At 42.5% G+C, this 14,697-nt stretch overlaps 1 protein-coding gene and 1 long non-coding RNA gene across 3 annotated transcripts in view; one reads left to right on the forward strand and one right to left on the reverse strand.

The window, feature by feature from the left end:
• LOC133544230 (uncharacterized) overlaps positions 1–14,697 on the forward strand; it is a 119,979-nt gene that overhangs the window by 18,024 nt on the left and 87,258 nt on the right. The window lies entirely within an intron of this gene.
• Positions 655–14,697, reverse strand: part of LOC133544229 (rho GTPase-activating protein 6-like) — a 124,781-nt gene continuing 110,738 nt past the window's right edge. Inside the window, exons 10-14 of one of the 2 annotated variants that reach the window (XM_061889374.1) lie at positions 13,999–14,178; positions 13,329–13,420; positions 13,037–13,245; positions 9,747–9,830; positions 655–3,839 (exon numbers count right to left, since the gene is read on the reverse strand). In XM_061889374.1, coding sequence (XP_061745358.1) covers positions 3,301–3,839; positions 9,747–9,830; positions 13,037–13,245; positions 13,329–13,420; positions 13,999–14,178 — 1,104 coding nt within the window. In that variant the 3' untranslated portion in view covers positions 655–3,300. The remainder of the gene's footprint in view (positions 3,840–9,746; positions 9,831–13,036; positions 13,246–13,328; positions 13,421–13,998; positions 14,179–14,697) is intronic. The other variant, XM_061889375.1, reaches the window with a different exon arrangement.

Consider the following 14,697-nt stretch of genomic DNA (forward strand, 5'->3'; position numbering starts at 1 on the left):
AAAGCCAAGGACTTACTGTAGTCCCAAGTTGCCTTTTTACTAACTTGACAGGCATATTTCCTATTGTTCGCCCCGAAGGCAGAACGTGATTAGAAATGTTCTGTAAAGTTGTGGTGATTTTTGAGGTATTTTCCGGTGGGTGTTTTTCCTAAACCGACATGTGGGGCGGAAACAATATCCGAACGTAGAAAAAAGTGAGTGGTGGCTCATGGATGTTCATAGAAGGCAGCAGCTGAACATGTAAACAACAATGCCATGGCGTGAACATGCTGGTAGATCCAGATATGGACGGGAAGGAAATACAGTGGGGCCAAAAAAGTATTTAGTCAGCCAGCGATTGTGCAAGTTCTCCCACTTAAAATGATGACAGAGGTCTGTCATTTTCATCATAGGTACACTTCAACTGTGAGAGACAGAATGTGGAAAAAAAAAAATCCAGGAATTTGGAAATCATGGTTTAAAATAAGTATTTGGTCAACCATTCAAAGCTCTCACTGATGGAAGGAGGTTTTGGCTCAAAATCTCACGATACATGGCCCCATTCATTCTTTCCTTAACCAGAATCAATCGTCCTGTCCCCTTAGCAGAAAAACAGCCCCAAAGCATGATGTTTCCACCCCCATGCTTCACAGTAGGTATGGTGTTCTTGGGATGCAACTCAGTATTCTTCTTCCTCCAAACACGACGAGTTGTTTATACCAAAAAGTTCTATTTTGGTTTCATCCGACCACATGACATTCTCCCAATCCTCTGCTGTATCATCCATGTATCCATTTTGGTATAAACTCAACTCGTCATGTTTACCTTTTTGTAATTGACTTCCGTAAAATGCAAGAAAATACCAACTTGTGCTTATTGGAGGACATTTGGATGTTTGCACGAGTAAACACGCTGTAGAACTGCTTGTATCTGAGATTTTAAAGGCAAGTCAATATAATAAAAACATGTTTTTTCTAATATTGGATGTCAATATCAGATCGGGACATCACTCAGCTCACCAAAAATTGGCCATACCTGACCGCAATCTATGTTACCGTAATTTTCGGACTATAAGTTGCACCTAAAACCCTAATGCACATATTTATTTTGGTTGTGCTGACTGACCTCGAAGCAATTTTATTTGGAATATGGTGTAATGATAAGTGTGATCGGTAGATGGCAGTCAAACATTACAGCTACATATGAGTAGAATGCAAGTCAATATAGTAAAAACATGTTTTTTCTAATATTGGATGTCAATATCAGATTGGGACATCACTCAGCTCAACAAAAATTGGCCAAACCTGACCGCAATCTATGCTACCGTAATTTTAGGACGATAAGTTGCACATAAAACCCTAATGTACATATTTATTTTGGTTGTGCTGACCGACCTCGAAGCAATTTTATTTGGAACACTGTGTAATGATAAGTGTGATCGGTAGATGGCAGTCAAACATTAGAGATACATATGAGTAGACTGCAAGTTGACGCATGTTCATTAAACGATGCCAGCAAATACCCATCAGCAAGCAACACTAAAAACGTTGATATTTCATTGAGAATATAGAATATTTCCATTTTGGTATAAACTCAACTCGTCATGTTTACCTTTTTGTAATTGACTTCCGTAAAATGCAAGAAAATACCAACTTGTGCTTATTGGAGGACATTTGGATGTTTGCACGAGTAAACACGCTGTAGAACTGCTTGTATCGGAGATTTTAAATGCAAGTCAATATAATAAAAACATGTTTTTTCTAATATTGGATGTCAATATCAGATTGGGACATCACTCAGCTCACCAAAAATTGGCCAAACCTGACCGCAATCTATGTTACCGTAATTTTCGGACTATAAGTTGCACATAAAACCCTAATGTACATATTTATTTTGGTTGTGCTGACCGACCTCGAAGCAATTTTATTTGGAATATGGTGTAATAAGTGTGATCGGTAGATGGCAGTCAAACATTACAGCTACATATGAGTAGAATGCAAGTCAATATAGTAAAAACATGTTTTTTCTAATATTGGATGTCAATGTCAGATTGGGACATCACTCAGCGCAACAAAAATTGGCCAAACCTGACCGCAATCTATGCTACCGTAATTTTCGGACTATAAGTTGCACATAAAACCCTAATGTACATATTTATTTTGGTTGTGCTGACCGACCTCGAAGCAATTTTATTTGGAACATGGTGTAATGATAAGTGTGATCGGTAGATGGCAGTCAAACATTAGAGATACATATGAGTAGACTGCAAGTTGACGCATGTTCATTAAACGATGCCAGCAAATACCCATCAGCAAGCAACACTAAAAACTTTGATATTTCATTGAGAATATAGAATATTTCCATTTTGGTATAATCTTAACTCGTCATGTTTACCTTTTTGTAATTCCGTAGAATGCAAGAAAATACCAACTTGTGCTTATTGGAGGACATTTGGATGTTTGCACGAGTAAACACGCTGTAGAACTGCTTGTATCGGAGATTTTAAATGCAAGTCAATATAATGAAAACATGTTTTTTCTAATATTGGATGTCAATATCAGATTGGGACATCACTCGGCTCACCAAAAATTGGCCAAACCTGACCGCAATGTATGCTACCGTAATTTTCGGACTATAAGTTGCACATAAAACCCTAATGTACATATTTATTTTGGTTGTGCTGACCGACCTCGAAGCAATTTTATTTGGAACATGGTGTAATAAGTGTGATCGGTAGATGGCAGTCAAACATTAGAGATACATATGAGTAGACTGCAAGTTGACGCATGTTCATTAAACGATGCCAGCAAATACCCATCAGCAAGTAACACTAAAACTTTGATATTTCATTGAGAATATAGAATATTTCCATTTTGGTATAAACTCAACTTGTCATGTTTGGAGGAAGAAGAATACTGAGTTGCATCCCAAGAACACCATACCTACTGTGAAGCATGGGGGTGGAAACATCATGCTTTGGGGCTGTTTTTCTGCTAAGGGGACAGGACGATTGATCCGTGTTAAGGAAAGAATGAATGGGGCCATGTATCGTGAGATTTTGAGCCAAAACCTCCTTCCATCAGTGAGAGCTTTGAATGGTTGACCAAATACTTATTTTCCACCATCATTTACAAATTCCTACAATGTGAATTCCTGGATTTTTCTTTCACATTCTGAAGTGTACCTATGATGAAAATGACAGACCTCTGTCATCATTTTAAGTGGGAGAACTTGCACAATCAGTGGCTGACTAAATACTTTTTGGCCCTGCTGTATGATTGTCACGCGTGGATCGAATCTGGCAGGAAGCAGGACATGATGTCACACCAGCGTTTCGGGCAAGGTGTCCGCGTTGTCTGAAGATAGCAGCTGCCAGATTTGCCAGCGGTCCCTCTGCCAGTCCTGCCACTCGGGGCTGTGCGGCATCATCGTCCCCTCCGAGTTTTTCTGCTCCGCGCTCGGCTTTCTGTATTGCGGAGGTTGCTGCTGAGGCGCCGCCAGCTGGGGTGAACTCTGACAAGCGGCCAGTCGGTGATGAGCGTTATAAGGGGGAGGGCAACGGAGGGCCGAGCCCATCTCGTTAGCGTTCGCCCTGACTTTTGCCCCATGACCGTACTGGACCAGCTCCGTTTGGCTCACGTGCGACGTTGCCGATGCAGGGTTGGCGGCAAACTCCCGGTGCGGCCGCCTTGGGTTCACATGAGGGCTCCTGCACATGCGTGTCACCGGCGGGTGGGGCCTGCAGTCGGCAACGCAAGGCGCTGTTCTGGTGGTTTGTGCCATTGGCGGGTGTCTGCTGTCGCCATCAAGTCCATCCTGTGAGCTGCGGGAGCTTCCTTCCGACACGTTGCCATGGGATCCTAGTGACAAAACATCTGCAATGTCAGTGAAGTCAAATATTGTCACGTGAATGTAGTTAAAAGTTAGTGTGACTTCAATATACACGGATCAAAAAGTTATAGTCAGGTTTGTATCACCTTTACAGAAATTTACAAAATAATGGGCTGATCCAGATTATTTCTACAATGTAATCCTACGTTTACCGTCTTTCCTTGAATTACTGCCGGGTCAAACTCGCTTCGCAAAATAATTAGCCCATGCTTAGTGTTACCACCGGGTCAAACTCGTCACGTCACGAGTGACACTTCACCTGTCATCATTTTCAAAATGGAGGAGGCTGAGTTCAATAATTAGAAATCGCATATAGGGAAGAAGATTAAGAGCTATTCAGTAGGATTTAAGGTCCAAGCTATTGAATATGCTAAAAAAAAAACTAGTAAGCAGGTATGTTTTATTACTATACCATAGCTGCGTGTGTCAAATATGAGTCATTAAATGACTCCCGCCTCCTGGTGGTAGAGGGCGCTAGTGATCCTTCAGCGACTACTCGGCTGCAGAAGAAGTGACAACAAGCAGCAAGAGTGAGCAGCGATCGAACCTGCAACCCTCAAGTTGCTGGCACGGCCACTCTACCAACCGAGCTAAACCGCCGAGTGACACTTCACCTGTCATCATTTTCAAAACGGAGGAGGCTGATTTCAATAATTAGAAATCGCATAAAGGGAAGAAGATTAAGAGCTATTCAGTAGGATTTAAGGTCCAAGCTATTTAATATGCTAAAAAAAACCCAGTAAGCAGCTATGTTTTATTACTATACCATAGCTGCGTGTCTCAAATATGAGTTATTAAATGACTCCCGCCTCCTGGTGGTAGAGGGCGCTAGTGATCCTTCAGCGACTACTCGGCTGCAGAAGAAGTGACAATGAGTGACGTGATATGTGCTGGGACGGATATGATGCGGGGGGTGCACGACACACCTTTTACGATGTAACACTCCTATGCTAACTATGTAAACAACCGGGCTGAAAAAAAGCATGTTCCGGTCATAAATACCCAGTGTATTATTTATACAATAACACTTCATGGTGGCAGCGGTGGGATAAAGAGATCACCCACGGAGCAGAACGGGAGGGGGAGTTGTCCGAGGGTAATTCTGTCGTCGCCCGCACTTGAGGAGCCGAGCTAACTGATAGCAGCGGTCTGATAGCAGTTTTCTGAACTGGACTTTTAATCGAAGCAGGAGGTAATAAAGGAAGATCTCCATCGAGACAGAGAGACTTTTAAAACTGAAGAAAGATAAGGAAGACTTCTATAAACAAGTTATCGATGCTTTTGATCAGAAGGGGATGGCATGGACTTCATTTATAAGTAAAGGTTAGACCATAATAAGGTTTTTTTTTTTTTTTTATTAAATGATGGTATCTTTACATCACACTCAGATTTTTACTGCATGCCTTTGGTAAGTGCCGCAGTGAAAAGAGGTTTTAAAATAGTTAGCGCATGCTTACCTTTACCGCATGCCTTTTGGTAAGCGCGGAAGTGAGAAGAGGTTTTAAATTAATTAGCGCCCAGGCGGCAATTCAAGGAAATACGGTATGTTCGGAGTTTCTTCAACTTGTGTGTGTGTGTGTGTGTGTGTGTGTGTGTGTGTGTGTGTGTGTGTGTGTGTGTGCTAGCCAGCCTCCACCCACAGAGACAAAGACAGTGGATGACTGAAACCAGGCTTGACTATTTCTTTCATTACACTGAAGATAGCTTATAAAGTTATGAGTAGAATTTCGTCTTCAATTCAGGAAAAGTCAGAAGTGGGAAAAGTGGTTACGTTTTGGGGCTGATCTGGATAACCATCTGGATTCAGGATCTTTTTATGATTTGGGAGATAAGACCTGGCAGAGATTTGCACTCTTAAGTGTTTTTTTTAGCTTTAAAGGCCCCTCTAACGGGAACAACTTTGGCACTTATTTCATAGTTCTTGACCTTAAAATGGATGTTTACAGGGAATATTCTCCACAAAATAGATATTTTAGACTTGTTTTCGAACACGTTTCAGTACATTTTAGAACTCGCACTTTTAGCTCCAAAACATGGGCGGGCCGGCATCAGCATCACCTACAGAAGAATGGAGGCAGTTTCGCATTGTGTAGTTTGTGTTTTGGTAGCATCTTCATCTAGAATAATGTTATATTTCTGTCCAGAAAACTATAAGGAATTCGCAAAAATGTCTGCCAAATGCATTGTTGCAGGTTGTAGCAAGACGACCTCAAGAAGTACCGTATTTTTCGGATTATAAATCGCTCCGGAGTATAAATCGCACCGGCTGAAAATGCATAATAAAGAAGGAATATGTCGCATTTTTGGGGGAAATGTATTTGATAAAACCCAACACCAAGAATAGACATTTGAAAGGCAATTTAAAATAAATAAAGAATAGTGAACAACAGGCTGAATAAGTGTACGTTTTGGTGGTTTTCGGTTGAGTCTTGATCATCCGGACCAATTTTTTTCTCAGCGGCAGGTGATAGCTTGCGTTTTCTTCCTGATCGTGGCAGTGACAAAACTGTGCCATGTAATATATACTTACGAACAATTGTCCGCAAAGTTGCTTTTGGGACCTTAATAACCAACTGAGAAGGTGCCTGGTATGTTAACCTAACATATTATGGTAAGAGTCATTTAAATAACTATAACATATAGAACATGCTATACCTTTACCAAACAATCTGTCACTCCTAATCCATAAATCCCATGAAATCTTCTTCCTCGATGTCGCTTCTAAACAACTCTGCCAACTCCAAAGGTATGCGGCGCTTCCTCTTGTCCTTTTCTGCATTTTTGGGGGAAATTTATTTGATAAAATCCAACACCAAGAATAGACATTTGAAAGGCAATTTAAAATAAATAAAGAATAGTGAACAACAGGCTGAATAAGTGTACTTTTTGGTGGTTTTCGGTTGAGTCTTGATCATCCGGACCAATTTTTTTCTCAGTGGCAGGTTATAGCTTGCGTTTTCTTCCTGATTGTGGCAGTGACAAAACTGTGCCATGTAAGTTGCTTTTGGGACCTTAATAACCAACTGAGAAGGTGCCTGGTATGTTAACCTAACATATTATGGTAAGAGTCATTTAAATAACTATAACATATAGAACATGCTATACCTTTACCAAACTATCTCTCACTCCTAATCCATAAATCCCATGAAATCTTCCTCAATGTCGCTCTTGTCGTTTTCTGCTGCATATTTCACTACGTCCAGCTTGTAATCTGCAGTACATGATTTCCTTTTCGGTGCCATTTTTGTTCAGCCCTTCTCAGTTTTTATAAGTTACCGCCTATGATGAAATGATCAATTTTAATAGCTACGGCAGTAGCATATAGCAGTTAGCATCCAATGACCCACAATGCACTTCTGCCATGACCCTCCCCTGCCGAATTCTTATTGGTTGACGTGTGTGTGACGATTGCAGACATTTTCTTCGTCTCTTCCGCGAATTAAATAAAAAATATTATTTAATATTTTACTTCAATTTCACACATAAGTCGCTCCCAAGTATAAGTCGCACCCCCCGGCCAAACTATGAAAAATACTGCGATTTATAATCCGAAAAATACAGTAGTCAGCCTGAATACATTTCCAAATGATGACAATATGAGGAAAGTATGGACCTCCTCAGTCAAGTTGACATGCGCAAAAGGTTTATGCAAGTAGTTTGGAGGTTTTTTTTCCCCCAAAAGACTCAAGCTTACTGCAATCCCAAAAATCAGGAGCAACATTGAGGGGAGAGAGACTGAGTCAAAACTTGTAGAAAGACACAGAAAGCAGGGCAGAACCGGTGCTCAAAAACAAGAAAAAAAAACAAGGAAGTAAGCAGCTGGTATTCTATTTGTGTCCTCTTCAAGTGAGGGTTTGCTCAAAAAAACTTGAGGAAATGTTGAAAGAGCACGAGGAAACAGGCTGTGGTGTTTACGGAAACAAAGTCTGGAAATAGCAAATACTTCACATTTATTGTTTGCTCTTAATATTAAGTATATCAGTTTTGATGTAATCATGGGCTGGGACGACAAAAACATGCAATTAAGTGATCCAAATAATATTTTATATGCCTTTTATCTACACTGTCCATGCAGGGAAATTAGATCCAGTTCTGTAGATCAGTGGTCCCCAACATTTTTGTATCCGCGGACCGGTCAACGCCTAATAATTATTTCCCGCGGCCCGGGTGGGATGGAATTCTTTTTTTTTCTTCTTCATGAAAAAGGGACGTTTTTGTCATGAAAAAGGGAAGTTTATGTGGTTAGTGCACTAATTGTAAGTGTATATTGTGTTTTTTAATAAATTTAATTAAAAAAAAAATTATTATTATTTTTTTTTATTTAATAAAAATGAATAAAAAACACATTTCCAGTGAGGGTTGGACTCCGCCAAGGCTGTCCTTTGTCACCGATTCTGTTCATAACTTTTATGGACAGAATTTCTAGGCGCAGTCAAGGCGTTGAGGGGTTCTGGTTTGGTGACCGCAGGATTAGGTCTCTGCTTTTTGCAGATGATGTGGTCCTGATGGCTTCATCTGACCGGGATCTTCAGCTCTCGCTGGATCGGTTCGCAGCCGAGTGTGAAGCGACCGGAATGAGAATCAGCCCCTCCAAGTCCGAGTCCATGGTTCTCGCCCGGAAAAGGGTGGAATGCCATCTCCGGGTTGGGGAGGAGACCCTGCCCCAAGTGGAGGAGTTCAAGTACCTAGGAGTCTTGTTCACGAGTGAGGGACGAGTGGATGGTGAGATCGACACGCGGATCGGTGCGGCGTCTTCAGTAATGCGGACGTTGTACCGATCCGTTGTGGTTGAAGAAGGAGCTGAGCCGGAAGGCAAAGCTCTCAATTTACCGGTCGATCTACGTTCCCATCCTCACCTATGGTCATGAGCTTTGGGTCATGACCGAAAGGATAAGATCACGGGTACAAGCGGCCGAAATGAGTTTCCTCCGCCGGGTGGCGGGTCTCTCCTTTAGAGATAGGGTGAGAAGCTCTGCCATCCGGGAGGAACTCAAAGTAAAGCCGCTGCTCCTTCACATGGAGAGGAGCCAGATGAGGTGGTTCGGGCATCTGGTCAGGATGCCACCCGAACGCCTCCCTAGGGAGGTGTTTAGGGCACGTCCAACCGGTAGGAGGCCACGGGGAAGACCCAGGACACGTTGGGAAGACTATGTCTCCCGGCTGGCCTGGGAACGCCTCGGGATCCCCCGGGAGGAGCTAGACGAAGTGGCTGGGGAGAGGGAAGTCTGGGTTTCCTTGCTTAGGCTGTTGCGCCCGCGACCCGATTTCGGATAAGCGGAAGATGATGGATGGATGGATGGAATAAAAAATTCTTCTGCGGCCCGGTACCAATCGAGCCACGGCCCGGTGGTTGGGGACCACTGCTGTAGATGATGTCACACCTAGACGGGGAGACATAGCGAGTCTGGCTTTGGAAAGGGGACGTTCCAAATAAAGTTAGTTATCTAACGAGTACTCAAAAACTAATTGATATTATGGGAAATGACTGCCAGATTCATTTTCAGGAGCATATAAATACATAAAGAGAATGTGTTCGGTCAATTTCGGTCATCTGGACACAACGGGTCCTTCAAACTGTTTCTAGCTTCACAGAAAACAAATGTTTTTTTAACAAGTCTGGTCTGGCTTGTCTCTTTTGCATGATGTAACAGTTTCTGCCTTTCATTTCAATTAGCCCTTTTTTTTTGTTCCCCAGAGGGGAAATGTTCTTTTCTTTCTGCTCCTTCTTTACCCATCAATGATGGGTAAACACGTTGCTTCGTCTGTTTGGGTTTGTTTGTCTGTGTGTGGGTGTGTGTCTGCAACGATCGTTTCCCACTCACACAGCATGTACAAGCACCATGGTTTTGAGGCCATTTTTGTTTAAACCTGCCCACCTGTGTTTGTTTGGTCTTGGAGTGTTGGTTTCAGAGTCGTGTGCCATGTTCCCCAAATGTTAGCATGCTCCTCCGATATACTGTCTAAAGGAAGCAAAGAAGAGACAAGGTCCAATGATGGACATGGCTACCCCAGCATTGAAAGCAAGTTATACTTTGGTGCAGGCTTGTTACGATACCAGAATTGCAGTAGTCGATACTGATACCTGTTCATTTTCAACGGGGTTTGACACTTATTTGATACCACGATTAAAAAAAACTGAACCCTAGTACTTTTAAATTCTCTACTTTATTTAAAACTAGGGATGCACCGATTAATCGGTAACCGAATATATTCGGCCGAATATGGCAAAAAAAGCCACTTCGGCCTTCGGTGGATTGAGTTAAGAACAAGGCCGAATAGTGGCGTGTGACGCAATTTTTTGACGCAGTGACGTTGGGATAGGTTGTGTACCTGTATAAGTGTATGAGGTTACAAGCACACACTTATTGAGATTTAGTGGGGCCTCTGTTTACATTATTAGCCTGTTGTGTAGGCTACCTGTATAAGTGTATGAGGTTACAAGCACACACTTATTGAGATTTAGTGGGGCCTCTGTTTACATTATTAGCCTGTTGTGTAGGCTACCTGTATAAGTGTATGAGGTTACAAGCACACACTTAATTGAGATTTACTTGAGCCTTCTGTTGACATTATTAGCATATCTACTGTGGCTAAGCAGACTTTTGCCAAAAGGACAATAATTCATTTGTTGTGGGTTTATCCACTTTAATGCACTTTATTTTTTTTTTGGAATGCATGTTTTGTTTGAAGGCCTAATATAAATGAAAAACTTTGTGCTTTTTTTGAAAAGCAAAGGCTACTGGAATATTAAAAAAAATGTCAATATTCAATAAAAAAATACTTTATTTGAAAAGCATGTCTAAATATTTATTCTAGGTTATTTATGCAATATAAAAAAAATTGTGAAAAACTGCATTCATTATTCGGTATTCGGCCTTCGGCCAAGCGTTTAAATTTTATTCGGCTTCGGCTTCGGCCACAAATTTTCATTTCGGTGCATCCCTATTTAAAACTGTTTCAAAGTGTCCAGTACCGTTTATTTCGGAGTATAAGTCGCGCCGGAGTATAAGTCGCACCTGCCGAAAATGCATAATAAAGAAAAAAAAAACATATATAAGTCGCACTGGAGTAGAAGTCGCATTTTTTGGGGGAAATGTATTCGATAAAACCCAACACCAAGAATAGACATTTGAAAGGCAATTTAAAATAAATAAAGAATAGTGAACAACAGGCTGAATAAGTGTAGGTTATATGAGGCATAAATAAGCAACTGCTATGTTAACCTAACATATTATGGTAAGAGTCATTCAAATAACTATAACATATCAATTTATCAATCAATGATTATTTATATAGCCCTAAATCACTAGTATCTCAAAGGGCTGCACAAACCACAACACAAACCACTACGACATCCTCGGTAGGGCCCACATAAGGGCAAGGAAAACTCACACCCAGTGGGACGTCGGTGACAATGATGACTATGAGAAACCTTGGACCGCATATGTGGGCACACACCCCCCCTCTATGGTTTACCCCAGGGGTGCCCATTACGTCGATCGCGAGCTACCAGTCGACCGCGGGGGGTGTGTCAGTCGATTTCGAGCCAGGCTTTTAAAAAAAATAGACCTAAAAATTAGTGATCTTCACCAAGACGTCACTTAAATGACATTCACGGTACCGGAGGGTCTTGTGAGATGACGCTGGCTGCTGCAAGATCATTATTATGAAAATATGACCGAGAGGAAGTCGAGAAACACTTTTTATTTCAACAGACTCTGGCGCCGTACCTTCCGTCAAAACTCTAAAGGCCGACTGCACATTTCCTATCTTCACAATAAAAGCCCTGCTTCATGCTACCTGCGCTAACTAAATACAGAGTCTCGGAAAGCTGGCGTGCACAAGCGATCCCTCAGAAAGCTGGCGTGCACATCACTTGTGCACGCCAGCTTTCCGAGACTCTTATTTTGTTAGCGCAGGCAGCATGAAGCAGGGCTTTTATTGTGAAGATAGGAAATGTGCAGTCGGCCTTTAGAGTTTTGACGGAAGGGACGGCGCGAAAGTCTGTTGAAATAAAAAGTGTTTCTCGCCTTCCTCTCTGTCATTTTTTCATAATAATGAACTGGCAGCAGCCAGCGTCATCTCACAAGACCCTCGGGTGCCGTGAATGTCAATCAAGCAAGCTACGGAATTTGCCGCCAATGTTTTTCTTGTAAAGTGTATGGAAGCGGGATGAATTAGATGCCAAAAACCAACCACTTTCATGTGGTATTGTACAGAAAGGACAACTTTTTTTCTCCTCCATTTGAAAATGTGGGCGTTATCATCATTACTGTCGGATTCCAATCAATGCAAGTCATCAGAATCAGGTAATACACCAACTTATATTCTTGTCTTCGTGAAAGAAAGACATCTATATGTGTTACACATGCTTGTATTATCATTAAACACATTTAACTTGTTTACAAAAATGTCTCTTTCATAAATAAATAAATATAAATGATATATATAAATGAGGTAGATCCCCTCGAGTTGGTCAGTTGAAAAGTAGCTCGCCTGCAGAAAAAGTGTGGGCACCCCTGGTTTACACTATATTCTCCATGGAACATTTACATTTTAGTGTTGTTTACTGGCGTCATCTTGCAGTCTACACATATCTCTTATGAGTGACGGCCATCTACTGGTCACACTTATCAGTGAAGTGAATTATATTTATATAGCGCTTTTTCTCTAGTGACTCAAAGCGCTTTACATAGTGAAACCCAATATCTAAGTTACATTCAAACCAGTGTGGGTGGCACTGGGAGCAGGTGGGTCAAGTGTCTTGCCCAAGGACACAACGGCAGTGACTAGGATGGCGGAAGCGGGAATCGAACCTGCAACCCTCAAGTTGCTACCAACCGAGCTAAACCTCCCCAATCAGTACACCATGTACCAAACAAAACAGCTTCAAGGTCGGTAAGCACAGCCAGTATTATTCCGTACATTACGCGCAACGGGTTATAAGCCAAACTGTCGATTTTTGAGAAAATCAAAAGGATTTAAAGTGTACCTTATAGTCCGAAAAATACGGTAAAAATATTTTTCTAAAGACGCTGAGGATTGATGCGGCTCGACGGGGAAAAAGTGTTGTATATTCTCGGTACTTGTTATCGATATACTTTTCGCATGTTTGTAAGTATCAATACTTTTGACCACCCTACTTTGGTGTCACTTTTCCGCTCACCTGGTGCCGCCCAGCTGTCGCCTCCAGACTCCCTACCCCAACCCGTCAGGGCGCCTCCCGGCTTTCCTGCCTCCCCTCTTCGTTCGCTCAGGATGGGGGAGTTGTTGTCATAGGGGGACACCTCCCCGCTAGACACTTTGTTGGAATCGCTGGAGGAGTGCTGCTCGCTCAGAGTGAAGGGATCCTCGGACTGGTGTAGATCAGGACTCCTGCAAGGAAAAGCAAAACTTGGTTAAGAAAGAGAGCTTCAAACGGGAGGATTAAAGAATCTTGCGTTCTGTCTATAACTCACTGGGATGCTTTTCGCCTCAGGAGGTAGTCCACCACGTCGGGATCCGTCTCCAGGAGACTCATCAACACCTCATTTTGCAAGTCAGCCGGAACCTAAACAAAAAGGAATGTGGATTAATTAATTGAATAAAGCGACTCACCCTGCTCAAGGGGCCAATTAAGGCAGGTCAATATTGGTCTTCATTTCCTGCTTTGTTGCCAGATCTGTAATAAATTCAGACTTACAGATGTCATCTCCCATTTTTCAAATAAACAATAAACCCTAACTTTTTTACCAAGACACGAAGAAGTCTGGTGTGATTAATTGGCTTACTGTAGGAATGTAAGCCTGAGGGGAGTGGCAGTGGCAGATTACAAAACATTAGTTTAAAGTTTTGGACCTAAAATGACCCGAGCTGCCTGTCTGCACCGTTGGAGAATCCCGAGAAGAGACGGGAACAAAGCAAGCGAAGAAGAAGAAGTTAATCCGTGCAGAATTGTGACCTCTTCTGACTCCGCACGAAATCTTTCATGCCTGTTTTTTATTTCGGAAAGAAGGCGTTCAATTGTCTGGGGGGGGGGGGGTGAAGGTTTCTCGATGTTTTGGTCAAAGAACTGGCACGGATGACTCACTGACAAGACACGTCTGTTTCTGTCTACACAAAAATGTGAAAGTCCATCAGCTGACTGACCATGAAGAGTGTCTGGTAGCTGGCGATCATCCTCTGGAGCGCGGCGATGACGGCCGTGCTTTCCTCGGCTCTGGCAGAGCTTTGGACGCTGAACTCCTTGTCGGAGGATTTGAGTTTATGGAGGAGGTTGGGACCAAAGATGGTGGCGAGGTTCAAGGAGGTCATCTTGTTCCCTGTGATCTGCAATGAGGAAGAAAAACATGGTTGGGGCCGTCTGGCTTGAGTTGTGTAGCTTGCTATGACAGAACCAGCTGGTTCAGATGATTGATTGTCCAATGGCACAATAACCATGCCATGTTCCAAGACTCATTGTTCCCCTTTTCCTTTCCAACCTAAATAAGACATGGAAAGCCACTTTGTACCTCCAAAAAGGCACAAAACATTCCTGTCTCTGATGGGGCGACAGCTTGGGAGGGCTGTCTTCAAATAGTCACAGTTTCGCCGATTCCGATTTGGACGAGTCCGATCAAGCTATCAACCTCGGAGTCCGATGTCGGACATTAAAACCACATTAACTTTGTTACTTTTACTTCCTCTATTTAGTCAAGTTTGATGTCTTCTCAGCTCTAGCCATAGCTAGGGGCGGCATAGCTCGGTTGGTAGAGCGGCCGTGCCAGCAACTTGAGGGTTGCAGGTTCGATTCCCGCTTCCGCCATCCTAGTAACTGCCGTTGTGTCCTTGGGCAAGACACTTTACCCA

Source organism: Nerophis ophidion, linkage group LG27, assembly GCF_033978795.1.
Source record: "Nerophis ophidion isolate RoL-2023_Sa linkage group LG27, RoL_Noph_v1.0, whole genome shotgun sequence".
In the NCBI taxonomy this organism is placed as follows: Eukaryota; Metazoa; Chordata; class Actinopteri; order Syngnathiformes; family Syngnathidae; genus Nerophis; species Nerophis ophidion.